The sequence below is a fragment of the Bos javanicus genome, chromosome 22 (assembly GCF_032452875.1).
Source record: "Bos javanicus breed banteng chromosome 22, ARS-OSU_banteng_1.0, whole genome shotgun sequence".
NCBI lineage: Eukaryota > Metazoa > Chordata > Mammalia > Artiodactyla > Bovidae > Bos > Bos javanicus.
This window is the reverse complement of record NC_083889.1, coordinates 43,036,867-43,050,104: the sequence shown is the minus strand read 5'-3', so window position 1 is coordinate 43,050,104 and position 13,238 is coordinate 43,036,867. Positions and strand designations below refer to the sequence as shown.

The 13,238-nt window shown below is 43.6% G+C and overlaps 3 protein-coding genes across 25 annotated transcripts in view; all 3 read left to right on the top strand.

The window, feature by feature from the left end:
* Nucleotides 1-12,011, top strand: RPP14 (ribonuclease P/MRP subunit p14). Of its 11 annotated transcripts, none has more exons than XM_061397463.1 (7): nt 154-493; nt 2,846-2,875; nt 2,984-3,086; nt 3,224-3,308; nt 5,264-5,340; nt 5,778-5,856; nt 6,300-12,011. In XM_061397463.1, the coding sequence occupies exons 3-7, from the start codon at nt 3,010-3,012 to the stop codon at nt 6,354-6,356; spliced, it is 375 nt and encodes a 124-aa protein (XP_061253447.1). In that variant the 5' UTR covers nt 154-493; nt 2,846-2,875; nt 2,984-3,009; the 3' UTR covers nt 6,357-12,011. The 11 variants fall into 11 exon arrangements, with proteins under 11 accessions (XP_061253440.1, XP_061253439.1, XP_061253445.1 ...); XM_061397464.1 differs by having other exon boundaries at nt 154-956; XM_061397458.1 differs by having other exon boundaries at nt 155-493; nt 2,969-3,086.
* Nucleotides 6,425-13,238, top strand: part of PXK (PX domain containing serine/threonine kinase like) — an 88,241-nt gene continuing 81,427 nt past the window's right edge. For 12 of the 13 annotated variants that reach the window (XM_061397414.1, XM_061397413.1, XM_061397424.1 and 9 more), the window contains exon 1: nt 12,992-13,222. In XM_061397414.1, the coding sequence (XP_061253398.1) occupies nt 13,121-13,222 (102 nt within the window). In that variant the 5' untranslated portion in view covers nt 12,992-13,120. Of the gene's footprint in view, nt 6,513-12,991; nt 13,223-13,238 lie in introns of those variants that run through there. The other variant, XM_061397415.1, reaches the window with a different exon arrangement.
* HTD2 (hydroxyacyl-thioester dehydratase type 2) lies at nt 6,476-12,011 on the top strand. The gene has a single exon (XM_061397467.1). The coding sequence runs from the start codon at nt 6,476-6,478 to the stop codon at nt 6,980-6,982; it is 507 nt and encodes a 168-aa protein (XP_061253451.1). The 3' UTR covers nt 6,983-12,011.

Below are 13,238 nucleotides of genomic sequence, written 5' to 3'. Positions count from 1 at the left end.
CGCTTCCGGGGGCGGGGCAGAGGAGCCAAACGTAAACACCCCGGAGTTTCCCCAGGCCGCAAGCTGCGCGGTAGCTCCACGTCTTGGTGGATTCTTGCAGTGAGTAAGAGTCCGGGAGGCGTCAGACTAGTCCGACGGAGAGCCGGTAGGCGGAAGCCCACAGCGGGGCGACTGTTTTCCGGGAGTGGGCTCAGTTGGCCGCCCTGGTGACGTATGGACGTGCGCGCCACGGGAGCGTGCGTAAGGCGGAGGGACGGCGGGCAGCGAGGAGCGGCCTCGGGTATCTCCCGCTCCGGCCGCGGACGCCACGGGCTAAGGCGAGGCCGGGTCGCGGACCATCCCGGGCTTCTCTGCAACACGGTCTCAGCCGCACCGGACGGCTGAGAGGACTGAGCGAGACCACGTGTGCAGAGCGCATGCGCCTGGCCTCAGGCGGGCGCGAAATCAGTGGCGGAAGTTAGAAAAAGTTGAAAACGTCTTCACCTGCCCAACAGTAGGGAATCGAGAGCTTTTTTTTTTTAATCATTGATTTCGTCTCAAAATCATATATTGAATGCTTGCCTTATGCGATGTATTGCTTTAGGTTTTTGGGAAACAACAGAACACGACAGAAAACCCCGTTTCTTTTGGAGCGTATATTCTAGTAGGGCTGGGGAGGGAAATTGAAATAAAGAACAAATGAACTTGACAGTTAATATTGGAGGGTGGTGAATGCCTTGAGGAAAAAGTAGAGCAGGGGCACGGGGCGGTGACATAAGAGAAAAATGCCACTGGAACAGATCGGGGGCTGAAATTGAACAAAGTCATGAAAGAGGCAAGGGAGTGAGCCACGTGGCTATCTGGAGGAAGATTATTTCTAGCATGTGGAAAAGCTAGGAGATACGTCCAGAGACCGGAAGGAAAAAGCTGGAGCTGGGGAGGCCGGCGTGGTGGAAGGAGCTGAGCAGGGGAGAGTGGTAAGACACGAGGTCAAGGCGTTGGAAGTACCGGGTATCGATCAGGTTGGACGTTACAGGGCTGTAAAGACTTTGGCTTTACTCTGAAAGGGGAACCTTTGCAAGGCTTCGAGCAGAGGAATGATGTGGCCTGTTTAGTTTTTAACAGGGTCATCCAGGCTGCTGTAGAGACGAGACTGGGGAGGGAAGCAGGGACACTTGTTACTAATAAGTCAGGTTATGAGTATCCCTGCAGCTACCAAAAAGGCTGACTTGAGAGATGGTGATGACAGCCACCGTGGAAGTGCTCACATTTTCCCGATGAGCCTGGTGACTGAGCCAGGCTGCAAGGGAGAGCTTCCCAGCCGTCTTCTCCTTTACTCTCAGGACAACCTGCAGAGGGCAGTGCTGTCAATGACGCTGTGGCTCAGGCCTATCAGAGGCCAGTCAGAAGTGACTGCTCAATAAACATCTGCTCCTTAAGTGTTTTGTGGTTTGTTTTTTTTTTTTTTGTAAAATAAACGTAACATAAAATTTTACATTTTAAAATGTACAGTTTGTTGGCATTAAGTACATTTATATTGTTGTACAGCTATCACCATTATCCATTTCCAGAATACTGTGTGAGCCTTTGTTGTTATTGGCATCCTAAGCCCCAATCTCACTCATCTGCCTCAGGCAGCCAACTCTTCTACAGTACTCAGTAACACTTCAAAAATAGCTGTTGTGTGCTGGGCAATAAGTGGAATGACTGAGAGTCCTGTTCTCCTTGCCCTTTTAGTTAGGGAAGACTCTGGTGGTGGGGAAAGAAGCAGTAGGTACAGTCTGAAATCAGAGATACTCTTGAATATACAGGGCTCACACTACTACCAATTGGTCAGTCAGGTATTTTAGTAAGTGTTGGTTGAATATTCTGTGCCAGACTCAGTTAATATTCATGATTGTTGAATGGATGGTTGGATGTAGCTGCTTGACCCTGACTTCTCCTTTTCTCTTGCAGTCATCATCTGGGAGTGAGTGGAACTGGGCCCAGAGATGTGTTTGTAAATGCTGGTTTATAGTTATGTGACTTTGAAAAAGTCCCTTTCCATGGTTGGGCCTCAGTTTCCTGGTCCCTTTAGTGGGGGGAGCAGATATTAAATAAATAGGCAATATTAAAAGACTCCATAACAAGAGAACTTAAAACAGGGTGTCAGAGGAGACCTCCTTGAAGAGATGATATTCCTGGAAGAGGTGAACTTTAAGTTAAAAAGTGAAGGCTGAGTAGGAGAGGTCCAGAGTGAGAGTGAGGTGGGAGTGGAGCCAAGGACAGGATTCTGTACAGGGGGACCAGTGTGTTCTGAGTTCTTGAAAGTCCCATATCTGTTAGAAATGGCTTGAGTATCCATTCCAGACATTCCTCTGCAGACCTTTGCTGTTGAAGCTCAGTCTTTCAGGAGGCTGCCAAATAACCCTGTGCAGGCCTGGCCTCCAGACAGAGAACAGGCAGGTTCAGCATTGGGGGAGTCCAGCAGAGGTGCCACCCCTCATTCTCCTCTTCGTGTTCTATGTTGACTGAGAGTAAAGAAGAAGAGGTCCCAGATTGTACTCCTGGATGCTTTTATTTTTATTATTTGCATTAAGAGGCATCATGCCTGGGTGGTCTTGAGGGGACTCAGTAGCAGTTAGAATCTCTTTGTGCCTTTGGGCAGGTAGTAGCCATCTTTGCCAGCGCTCAATGTTCTCATCTCAAAAATGGGGTTACTAATAGCATTTACCTGCTGGGATCATTTTGAAGATGTGACCTAAAGTATGTGAAGTATTTAGCACAGAGCTGGGTACTCAGTAAGGGAAAATGTTTGCTGGGATTTAAATAAGAATACAGTGTCTGGCATATGTAAAATATAGAAATTTCCTTTGTGTCTATACAGGTAACATCAGCTTGACCAGAATTAGATGAGGTATTGTACTAGGAGTTCTTTTAAAAAATCAGATAGCTCAAATTATCTTTTTAAAAAAAAGTGAAAAATGGCTTATATCTTTGTAATTTTTAGCCTTCTTGACTCAAGGTAGATGTGATCAGCACTGGAAAAAGATGCCAGCCCCAGCTACCACATATGAAAGAATTGTTTACAAAAATCCCTCTGAGTACCACTACATGAAAGTCCGCCTGTAAGTTCCGTCCCTTAAGTTTCTTATTTTTTTAATTGAAGTTTAGTTGATTTACTTAAGTTTTATTTTGATTACTTTTTTATGAATCTGAGTAGTATGAAATTTAACACAGTGCATTAAAAATTTTTTTCTTACAGAGAATTTCAAGATGGTGGTGTTGGACTGACTGCTGCGCAGTTCAAACAGCTGCTTATTTCAGCCCTAAAGGACCTGTTTGGTGAGGTATGAAGTCACTTGGTAGTTTGAACACCACTGAGATTTTGTAGGGACTTCCCAGGTGACACTAGTGGTAAAGAACCTGCCTGCCAATGCAGGAGACATAAGAGACTCGGGTTTGATCCCTAGGTTGGGAAGGTTCCCTGGAGTAGGGCGTGGCAACCCACTCCAGTCTTCTTGCCTGGAGAATCCCATGGACAGAGGAGCCTGGCAGGCTGCAGTCTATAGGGTCGCACAGAATCGGACCTGACTGTAGCGATTTAGCCTGAAGATTTTGTAAGACATACTGGAAGGAAGGACATTTTTCCAAAAATTAGTTTAAAACCACATTTGAAACTGCAGAAGCAGAGTTTTAGAAGTGATGAGTTTTGAGTAGGCTTTTTCTAATATGGCTTTTAGTTGATAAGAAACTTGTGAAGCAGACGGTTTAGTGTAGTGCTACTCAAACTGTGGTGCAGACTGGCAACCTGCAAACTGTTTTCTTTTTCTTTTTCTTGCCCACTGTGAGGATTAGTGGCTTGTACCAGAATGTCAGGCAGCACACCATTTCCTTTACTGAGAGTCTTCAGTGAGAAAATGTGACCTGAACTAAACAGTATGTCCACTGATATTGTCAATTTCCACTCTGGTGTGGCTCCTTATCACAGACCAGCGCTTGTGAGTAGCGCTGTTTTAGCATTCACTTGAAAACAAGTAGAGTTTTGAAGAGAAAACAAAGACAGATGATTCTCAGGAAATTATTTCCTGGTACATATGTTTTATTAAATTAAGATCTGTCAAGCACTCATCAAAATGAAAACCTTTTTCTTTGCAATAGCCTTGGTTCAGAGGCTGAAAAAACAAATTACAGACTGAGGGGAATATATTTGCAAACCACATAAGGACTGATATCTGGAATATATAAAGATCTCTTAAAACTCAAAAGAAACACAGTCTGATGAGAAAATTGGCAGAAGTGGGCATTTCTTGGAGGCCTAGTGGTTAGGATTGAGACTTTGACTGCAGAGGCTAGGATTTGCTCTCTGGGGAACCATCCCACATGCCACGTGGCTTGGTGCAGCCAGAATACAAAAGCCAGTCCCCAAAAGTGGCTTGCTATGTTGAGTGATTCCATTTATATAATGCTCCCCAAATACTGTAATTATCATACATAACTATATAGTCTGGAGACAGAGGAGTGTTTGCATGTGAGGGCTGAGGACAAGTTGAAAGAGAACCTTGTGATGGTATAGCTCTTTATCTTGATTATGGTAATGGTTCCCTTAAACAATCTATATGACAGTGTTGCACAGAACTACACATATGCACATGTAAACAAATGAGTGCATGTATCACTGGCAAAGTCAGAATAAGCTCTGATTTATTAATTTTGGTTTTCCGGTGTTGATGTTATACTGTAGTTATGCAAGATGCTGACAGTGTGGGAGGCTGAGTGAAGGGTGCATGGAACCTTCCTGTACATTTCTTTGCAATGTAATATGACTTTAGTTTTTCAAAGTAAAAAGTGTGAGGGAAAAAAAAAAATCCATGCACCTTCTATATGTCAAGTATGAAACCTGATTCCTGGGGATGTAGCTGTAAACAAACAGACATAGCTTGTGCCTCATGGGCTGTCGGTGTTGGTTATGTTAGTAGGAAACCATGGTGAACAATTAATGGCAAGAATGGTGAGTATTATGAAAGGAGTGGTGGGTCCTGTATGTGAAAGAGCATAGCAAGCTACTGAACTTAATCTTGGGCATCAGGGAAGGGACAATGTAAACAAAGACTTGAGAAAAGTAGAGAGGTCTTAGCAACATGGAAAGGTATAGGAAGAATGATCCAGGCAGAGGGAGCTGTAAAAAAGCGGGCCTCGTGCTCCAGCACCATTAAATAAAATACAGATTTTTTGGAGGAGAAAAGCAACTAGAGTTCAAGAGTAAGGATGATACTCGTCTGCTAACGGCATCATCTCTACTTAGGTCGATGCTGCCTTACCTCTGGACGTTCTGACCTATGAAGAGAAGACCCTGTCAGCTATCCTGAGGATATGCAGCAGGTATGACTGACGGTGGAGCCCTTCTAGTGTAACAGCAGAGACGGATGGTAAAAAACAGAAGTGCTCCCTTCTGAAAATGAGGAGAGTTTTGTCCCTGTGAACTCCAAGCAGCTTTTGAAAGTTTAAATGGGGGAGAATGTGAACACTTCCCCACCAGGAACTTACAGTCCAAAGAGCCAGACTTGGGATTTACTTACTGTTGTAGTGTTTCCCAGTTGATAGTCATGGTTGCAGAATCAGAAGTGGAAATTTTACAAACATGCCTGATTGAGGTTCATTCTGTCCTCTGCCTTGACATGGTATGCTTTTATTTGTAAAGTTTTCTTATTTAAATCAGGTTTCTGGTAGAAACTACTTTCTGGACCATCACAGAAAAAAGTATGAGTGAGATGCTGCAGGAACAAATCTTTACTGACGCTTTCTTGATCTTTCCATAGTGGTCTTGTCAAATTGTGGAGCTCTCTGACCCTGTTAGGATCCTATAAAGGCAAGAACTGTGCTTTCAGAGTGATTCAGGTAAAAACACCTTCACATACTCCAGTTGAAGCTGAGTAGTAGACCAAATTGCTTATTAATACATGTCCCATTTCTGCTTGCATAAATCTAGTGTGGCTAATGCCATCCAGCTGGGAGGGGAAAACCCAGGGTGTCAGTAGTTATGAAAACGTGAGACAGAATGCTTAGGCTTTAGGTGTATGGGAGAGGTTTGGGGATAAAACTTGGAACACCTGTGGAAAAGTCTTTTATTGCTTAATGCCTCGTGCCTAATGTATTGAAATGTTCTCTCTGAGCTTGTCATGCCCATTTATTTATCTCAGGCTAGCTCTCAAGATGCTCTTTAAAATGCTACTGCATCGATTTGGCTTATCCTATAAAACAGGGCATATTTCTACACTGTCCTGGATTTCCAGGCAATTTTCTCCTGATACTGCCTTAAAATTTCTTTTCCTCTCTTACAGGTTTCTCCATTTCTCCTTGCATTATCTGGCAATAGTAGGGAACTAGTATTGAATTGAGTAGTCTTCAATTTGAGAAAATATTCCTCACTCTCAAAAGTACTTTTTGGTGCCAGCATAATGTTTGGAGACCGAAGCAGCCCAAAAGCTCCTGTCGATGAGATTTGAGAGTGCTGAAGATGTTCCCAGTAATGTCCAGCCATCGCCTTTGGTGGGGTAGGCTTCACAGGAGAATCTGCCTGAGCCAAACAGTGCTGAACAGGCAGCCCTTAGGGCACATGCACCTCAGAGTTGGAGACCGGGCTGAACTCAGGAGGGCCTTCACACAGAGGGACGTGGCCACCTTCTCCGAATTAACAGGGGATGTCAATCCTTTGCACTTAGACGAAGATTTTGCAAAACACACCAGATTTGGAAAGACAATTGTCCATGGAGTTTTGATCAATGGACTTATTTCAGCTCTCCTCGGTACTAAAATGCCAGGGCCAGGCTGTGTGTTTCTTTCCCAGGAAATTAACTTTCCAGCCCCTTTATATGTTGGGGAAGTTGTTTTAGCTTCTGCAGAAGTGAAAAAGCTAAAGCGGTTCATTGCCATTATTGCAGTATCATGTTCTGTACTAGAAAGTAAAAAGACCGTTATGGAAGGCTGGGTTAAAGTTATGGTCCCAGAAGCTCCCAAATCCTGAAATACGTCTTTAGAGGTACAAGTTCAGGCATCAGTGTTGTTATTGAAAGCCTCTGGGGAAAACAGGGATTGCTGTTCATCAAGTGCAGGCTCATAAACCTGTACTGGGGGAAGGGAGCAGGTAGAGAGACGTTCCAGTGTCCACTTAGGCTTCACTCTGGCTTAAGTATATTCATCATCTATCTAGGTTTTCAGCACTGAAAAAAATAGGCAATTCCCTGGTGGTCCAGTGGTTAGGACTCTAGGCTTTCACTGCCAGGGGTATGGATCCAATCCCTAGTCAGGAAAGTAGGATCCCACAAGCCATGTGGCACAGCACGCCCGTGCGCACACAGACACACACACACAAGTGAACAGAGGAGATCAGAGGTGATTCTAAGGTTGCACACTGTTAACCAGGCTCCCATAAGGTGCCATTAAAAAAGAAAAAAGAAAAAACTGAAAAAAGTGTTAGGAAAGTTATCGTTTAGCTTAATGTTCTACTTTTAGGATTTCAAACCTAATTAGATTTGCATTCAGATAACACAAACCTACCTATATCCGTGTAGAATAAGAATTTACTAAAGTCACTGAGTTTATAAATAGCAAGCATTTAATTATTAAAGGCAATGATGGAAGATAGGTCATCTTTGAACACCTATCTTTTAACAGTAAATATTGTTAGATCTTGTTCTTCAGCAGTTTCTGAATCAGAGTTTATTGTAATTTGTTACTGTTTACACCAACATGGTGATTTATTGACTCTTCAGTGTCACCTGCCCTTCAGATTGTTTTCCTGTCACTGGGGGAGGGCTTGTGTGCATCTTTGGACTCGGTTCTGCAAGCTCTCTTGGTTTCATCTATAAAGCAGTGATAGCGACTCCATACAGGAGTGCTGGAGATGACAGATAAAAATAGGTAAGCACAAGGCCCAGCCTCTGAACAGCAGCTACTGCTGTTGGCATTCTCATCTGTGAGCAAGGCTACAGGTTTCCTGAGTTTGGAGCTATCTGGCCAAAAATTAAAGAACAGATGAATCTTTCAGGATGTCAGCCAGTCTCCATTGGTTTTCTAAACCTGGAATAGATCTTGAGTGCAGAGTTTCTATTTTAGCAATCCAGGTGATTTTCTCTCTCCCTTGAAAATATTTTGGGGGTCCCCACCCATTATATAAATAATACATGCTTTTATTAAAATAATTGTAAGATTAAAAAAATTGAAGGAACACTGTGGTGGCCAAGTTCTTAAACATTGAGGGGTGTTAGAGAGGAAACGTGCCTAATTTGTTATTATTGGTCATCCTGTACACAGCCAGCACTATTAAGACAATCTGTGGTAGAACATACAAGTAGTCCATCTGTGCCCTGTGGCTTTAGATGGTGGCTCAGACCACAGCTGGTTGCTTTGATCAGGAAGATAAGATCAAATCAATTGGTTGCATCCACCCACATTTCCTGGAAAAAAATTTTCCTGCTTCTGGATGGGTTAACTAGATTTTTTTTGTTGTTTACATCAAGGGGATCCTTAAAACAGACTACTAGAAAGAATTGTTCTCATCACCAGAGGGCAGTGTTGTGTATAAATGAGTAGTTTAATATTGTACCATAGTCCAGTTTGTGTTGGTAATGTGGAAAATACCAAAATCAGGGTGCAGAGCAAGGATACCGTTATGAGTTTCAGAAGGGAAAGCTTATACGGCTTCAGGTTCACCTAAAGAAGGTGTATGTGTAGGTGAAACACGATACATGCAGATAATTGGATGTGACACTGGAAAACAAAACGGAGAACTTGAGTCCCAAACACTTGATGCTGAGACCATCTGTTCCTGCAGAACTCATTCTCTGGGACTTAATGGGAATCTTGAAGGATGGGTCTGCAAGTGGAGTGTGGTGTGATCATTGATACTATAAGTTACCATTCTTTCAATGATAAGCCAGGTTTCTACAGTAATTCTAATCCTTTAAACAGTTTTATGAATTTACTGTTCCATTTTATGGGCTCTATGACTTGCCCAGGGTTGTCAGCTAGTATGCAGTGGAGCTGGGATTCACATGGGCATGCCTGGCTCCAGAGCATTTCTTTTTTCCATTACCCTGTGGGTCTTAAAATGTTCCCATACTGGAACACTATCAGTTTCTATAATAGTATATTATGTTGCATTTGTATTTGGAACTACCATCGTACATAATTTTTTTTCTATTTAGAATATTCTAGATCTTATTCCCTGTTACAGTTTTAATGTTTTCCTCGCTGTTACTTGATGGCTTCTACCAATACGTATCGCCTGCACTTTTTCTAAGTTGATGTTCAGTGCGTGTCTTCAGAGCAGAATTACTGAAAGAGTTATTCAAGGATGAAACTGTGTGCAAGTCAGGCGTGGTGGGGACTGTGTACATGAGATCTGATGGATAGCTGATTAATAGTGTGTAACTTAAAGTAGCTTCTCAGTAGGAATGTTTCTTTTTTTTTTTAATTCTCCATAGATGTCATGGTCTTTGATCTTTATAAACCGAAAAAAGATGGAACAGAGAAGTAGGCAAGGATTTAGGGAGACTCTGTAAATGATGACTTGTTATTTTTACGCTGAGCCAAGATTCTCAGACCACTTACGCTTTGTTGAAGCTGACTATAACACAAACTAGCTGGCTGGCTTTTTCATTTTGAGCTCTCTACAAGTTGCCAGAAAGAGTGACTCTTCTAATGAAAGCACGAGTGACTCTCATATAGGAAATCCTCTTCCAAGTAATTGAGAGTGGCCTTGACTGTCCAGGGTCACCAAGAGAAGTGAGTACCCAAGTACCACCTGAAAGAGCAGGGCAGATTGTCCCAGTGCTTGCCATGTAGGGGCGTTATAAGACTGCAGTTTATAGGATGTTTGATCACCACAGAAATACACCCATTGTAAGCAATTGCAGCCTAATGGACTGGAAAATTGCTTAACAGATTTTTGTATTTGATTAGAAACATTTCCATATTGGTGAAATGCCACTCATTTCTTTTTCTGAGCAGTGAATCTTAAGTAGCAACAGGGAGAAAGCCTCCCCACAGCCACCATTCATCTTGCGTATTCAGCTAGAAAAATAGAACTGCTAAAGGCCCACTGGTACCTCTTAGGTAACCACAGGTTTTCATTTTGTGCTGAATTATTAGACATTTTTCTTTTTACATTCTTAGAGCATGATTAAGAGACCAATTTACTCCCAAAGAAAATTGCTACTAAATTACATCTATTAAGTTTTTATATTAAAACATACTCTACCAAAGGTTGACAGTCACTGAGCAGCTGTGCCACTCTGAATGCGTCATGTGCTGGCATAATTTTTTAACTGACTGTATGCAAGTGCCGTGAAATTACTCTGGGGCTGCATTTGAGTGTCTCCAGGGTCCCGGATGTTTCACTCCTTTTGTCCTTGGATTTTCTTCCTATGGATTACACACACAGAGACCAGAATTCTCAACATCTTCAGAGAAATTTTGGTTTGCAGAAAAATCATAAGAAAACCCAAGACGAATGTGGACACTACATAGATAGAAAAGAATTAATAGAAGGCTCCACAAACAGTCGATTTCTAGGCCACAGTCAATTTCTTGGGTGGCTCTTAGTGAGGCCACAGTTCACATGACCTTATAAACCATGAGCAAAATTCCTCTGCGATGTGATGAAAAATTCCAGTATGTAAGGGAAGTAAGAATGATCACAAGTGACTTGAATTTTTTTTTTTTTAATCCAGATCATGAATATTTAAAGAAAGAAAATAATTCTGAATGGGGAGGCGATGCTGCTTAGGAACCACTGAGTTTTTCACTAGGTTCTATGAGGATTTGTAGAACAGTTGCCAGGTCCAGAAGCGTCTTCACTAAAAATCATTATTTTCAGTCAGTCTGGCCAAATGTCAAGCTGTTTAACAACCTGTGGACTATCTAAACATTTGGCAGCATACAAGAATATAAATCTTTCTTTATTTTCCCTTGCAGTCCTGAGTAGTTATGTATATAGCAACAGAAGTACTGCATATCTCATTTGCTTTACCCAGTATGAGACTGGAAGCAAAGTAGATTTGATTCACATCAGCTCTGCACTAGGGAGTTTCGCCACATTCAAAAGCCAAATGGCTTTTCAGACTATCGTAGCCTAGTCTCCAGAGGATCCAGGGATCCAGTTAAGTCTAGGCTCTTTAGGGCACTGATTTGGGTAGATGAGATTATAAGGCTGCTATAGTATTTTATTCTCAGAGGCTTCAGGCAAGAATTCCTCGAGAACAGGAAAGCCTAGATTTAGAGTTGTTAGTCCCTGGCTTCATTCATCAAATACCTGATTTCTGACTTTCAGTTTCATTTCCTTAGTAAGGAAGAGGACAGGCTGTCATTTGATGACCTTTGCAACTCAGTTGTATATTGTTATGTTTTTTCCTAAACATACAAGTAAAATATTTTTAGAGACATTTTGAAAAGTGCAGAAAAACAAAATAGCATCATGATTCTGTTTACTAAAGACCCTCAGCTAATATTTTGGTGGGCTTCCTTCTGATGTTTTTCCTATGAACATTTTAAAATCTTGAAATCATAAAATGCATATATTGGGTTTTTTTCCTACTTACTGTTGTATCTAGGGCTTTCCCCAACATCATTAAATATCCTTTGATAATCTAATTTTAAACCTTTGTAAAATACTTATGATTGTATCACGATCTGTCCAGTCTTCTGTGTTAGATATATACCTTTGAGTGCTATGTATTTGTACTGATCTCTGAATGTCTCCTTAGGATAATCTACAGGCAGGATTACTGGGTGAGGACATTTTGATGTGTGTGATCAAATCCCAGCTGCTAGTGCCAGACCTCTTACATGGTTAAGTACTCAGTAAATAATTGTTGAGTGCATAAATGCCCCAATTTATATTCCCCCAGCAGTATGCAAGAAGAGCCTTGTCTCCGGTCAGCCCACATGATATGAATAATGATTAAAGCCAAATTTTGGTTTCTGTGAATCTGTTAATGAAATAATGCATTTGCCTTAAACAGAAGTAAAAAGTGAACCCTCCCTAAGTGATACATAGTTTTAATAGGCTGCTGCTTTATTATCTCGGTGTTACAGATGGGGAGCTGGGGCTCAGAGGGGTTGGGTAACTAATTCAAGGTCACACAGCTGTTAATTCCAGCTCTCTCTCTTGTCCTGGGATGCTGCCTTGGGAAACAGCACTGTGGGTGGGTCAGAATCATGGCTTTGGGTTCAGGCAGATTGGGGCAGATTTGGGTCTGAGTTGATCGAAGTTCTCTGGCTCTGGGTTTTGAAGTTGGAGCCCGTACTGTGGGATGGAGCACCCCAAGTCTGAGGTTGAAAGTTTGAAGGCCTTGTGTGCTGAGCTTAGAATTGGGCCAGAGGGTAGAGGCTGGGAGTTCTGGACCAATGCCCAGGTTTTAGGGGCTCCAGTTCAAAGAGCTTTGGGTCTGAGTGTACTGGAGTCTTAGGGCTTCAATTCTGAGGGCCCAGCTCTTAGGTTTTTGAGTCTGAAGAGCCACGTTCGAGAATTCCCCACAAAATCTGAATCTGAGGGGCTTGTAGAAAGTTTGTGGGTCTGCAAGGCACAGCATGAGATTCCCATTCTGAAGGTCCATTTTTCTGGGTCTTAGGGTTCTTTGGCCTGGGAGGCCTGGAAAGGGTCAGTTGTAAGTCAGGGTGTACAGTTTTGAGGGCCTAATATGAGAAATCCATCAAGGAAATGTTTGGGATTGTTTGGGCCTGAGCGTTCCGGGAGCCTTGAGCCTTGAGCCCAAGACGCCGTCTCTTAGGCTCTGAGGACCTCTGGGGGTGATGGCTTAGGGTGAACTGTCCCGAGATCTGAGGCCGGTGCTGAGGATACCGAGCTCTCAGTGCGGCTACGTGGAGCTTGGAGGCGCAGATCCAGGACAGCTGTGACAGCGACGGTTTGGCCCTAGGACCCCGCGGGAGGTGGCAGCGCGAAAGGGTTGCCTGTGCCGACAGCCAAGGCGGAGGGGGCGGGTCGGCGCTAGGACCCCGCGGGCGCGGCGGGCGGCGGCGGCGGCGCGTGGGGCGGCGCGTGTTGACAGCGGCGGCGGCAGCAGAGCCCGGCGGGCGGCAGGAGTCGGCGCCCCCGGTTCCTGCCCCAGGTCCCGAGGCGGTGGCGGACCCGAGTCCCGGGATGGCCTTCATGGAGAAGCTGCCGGCCGGCAAGGTGCTGCTGGACGACACGGTGCCGCTGACAGCGGCCATCGAGGCGAGCCAGAGCCTGCAGTCTCACACGGTGCGCGGCCCGCCGG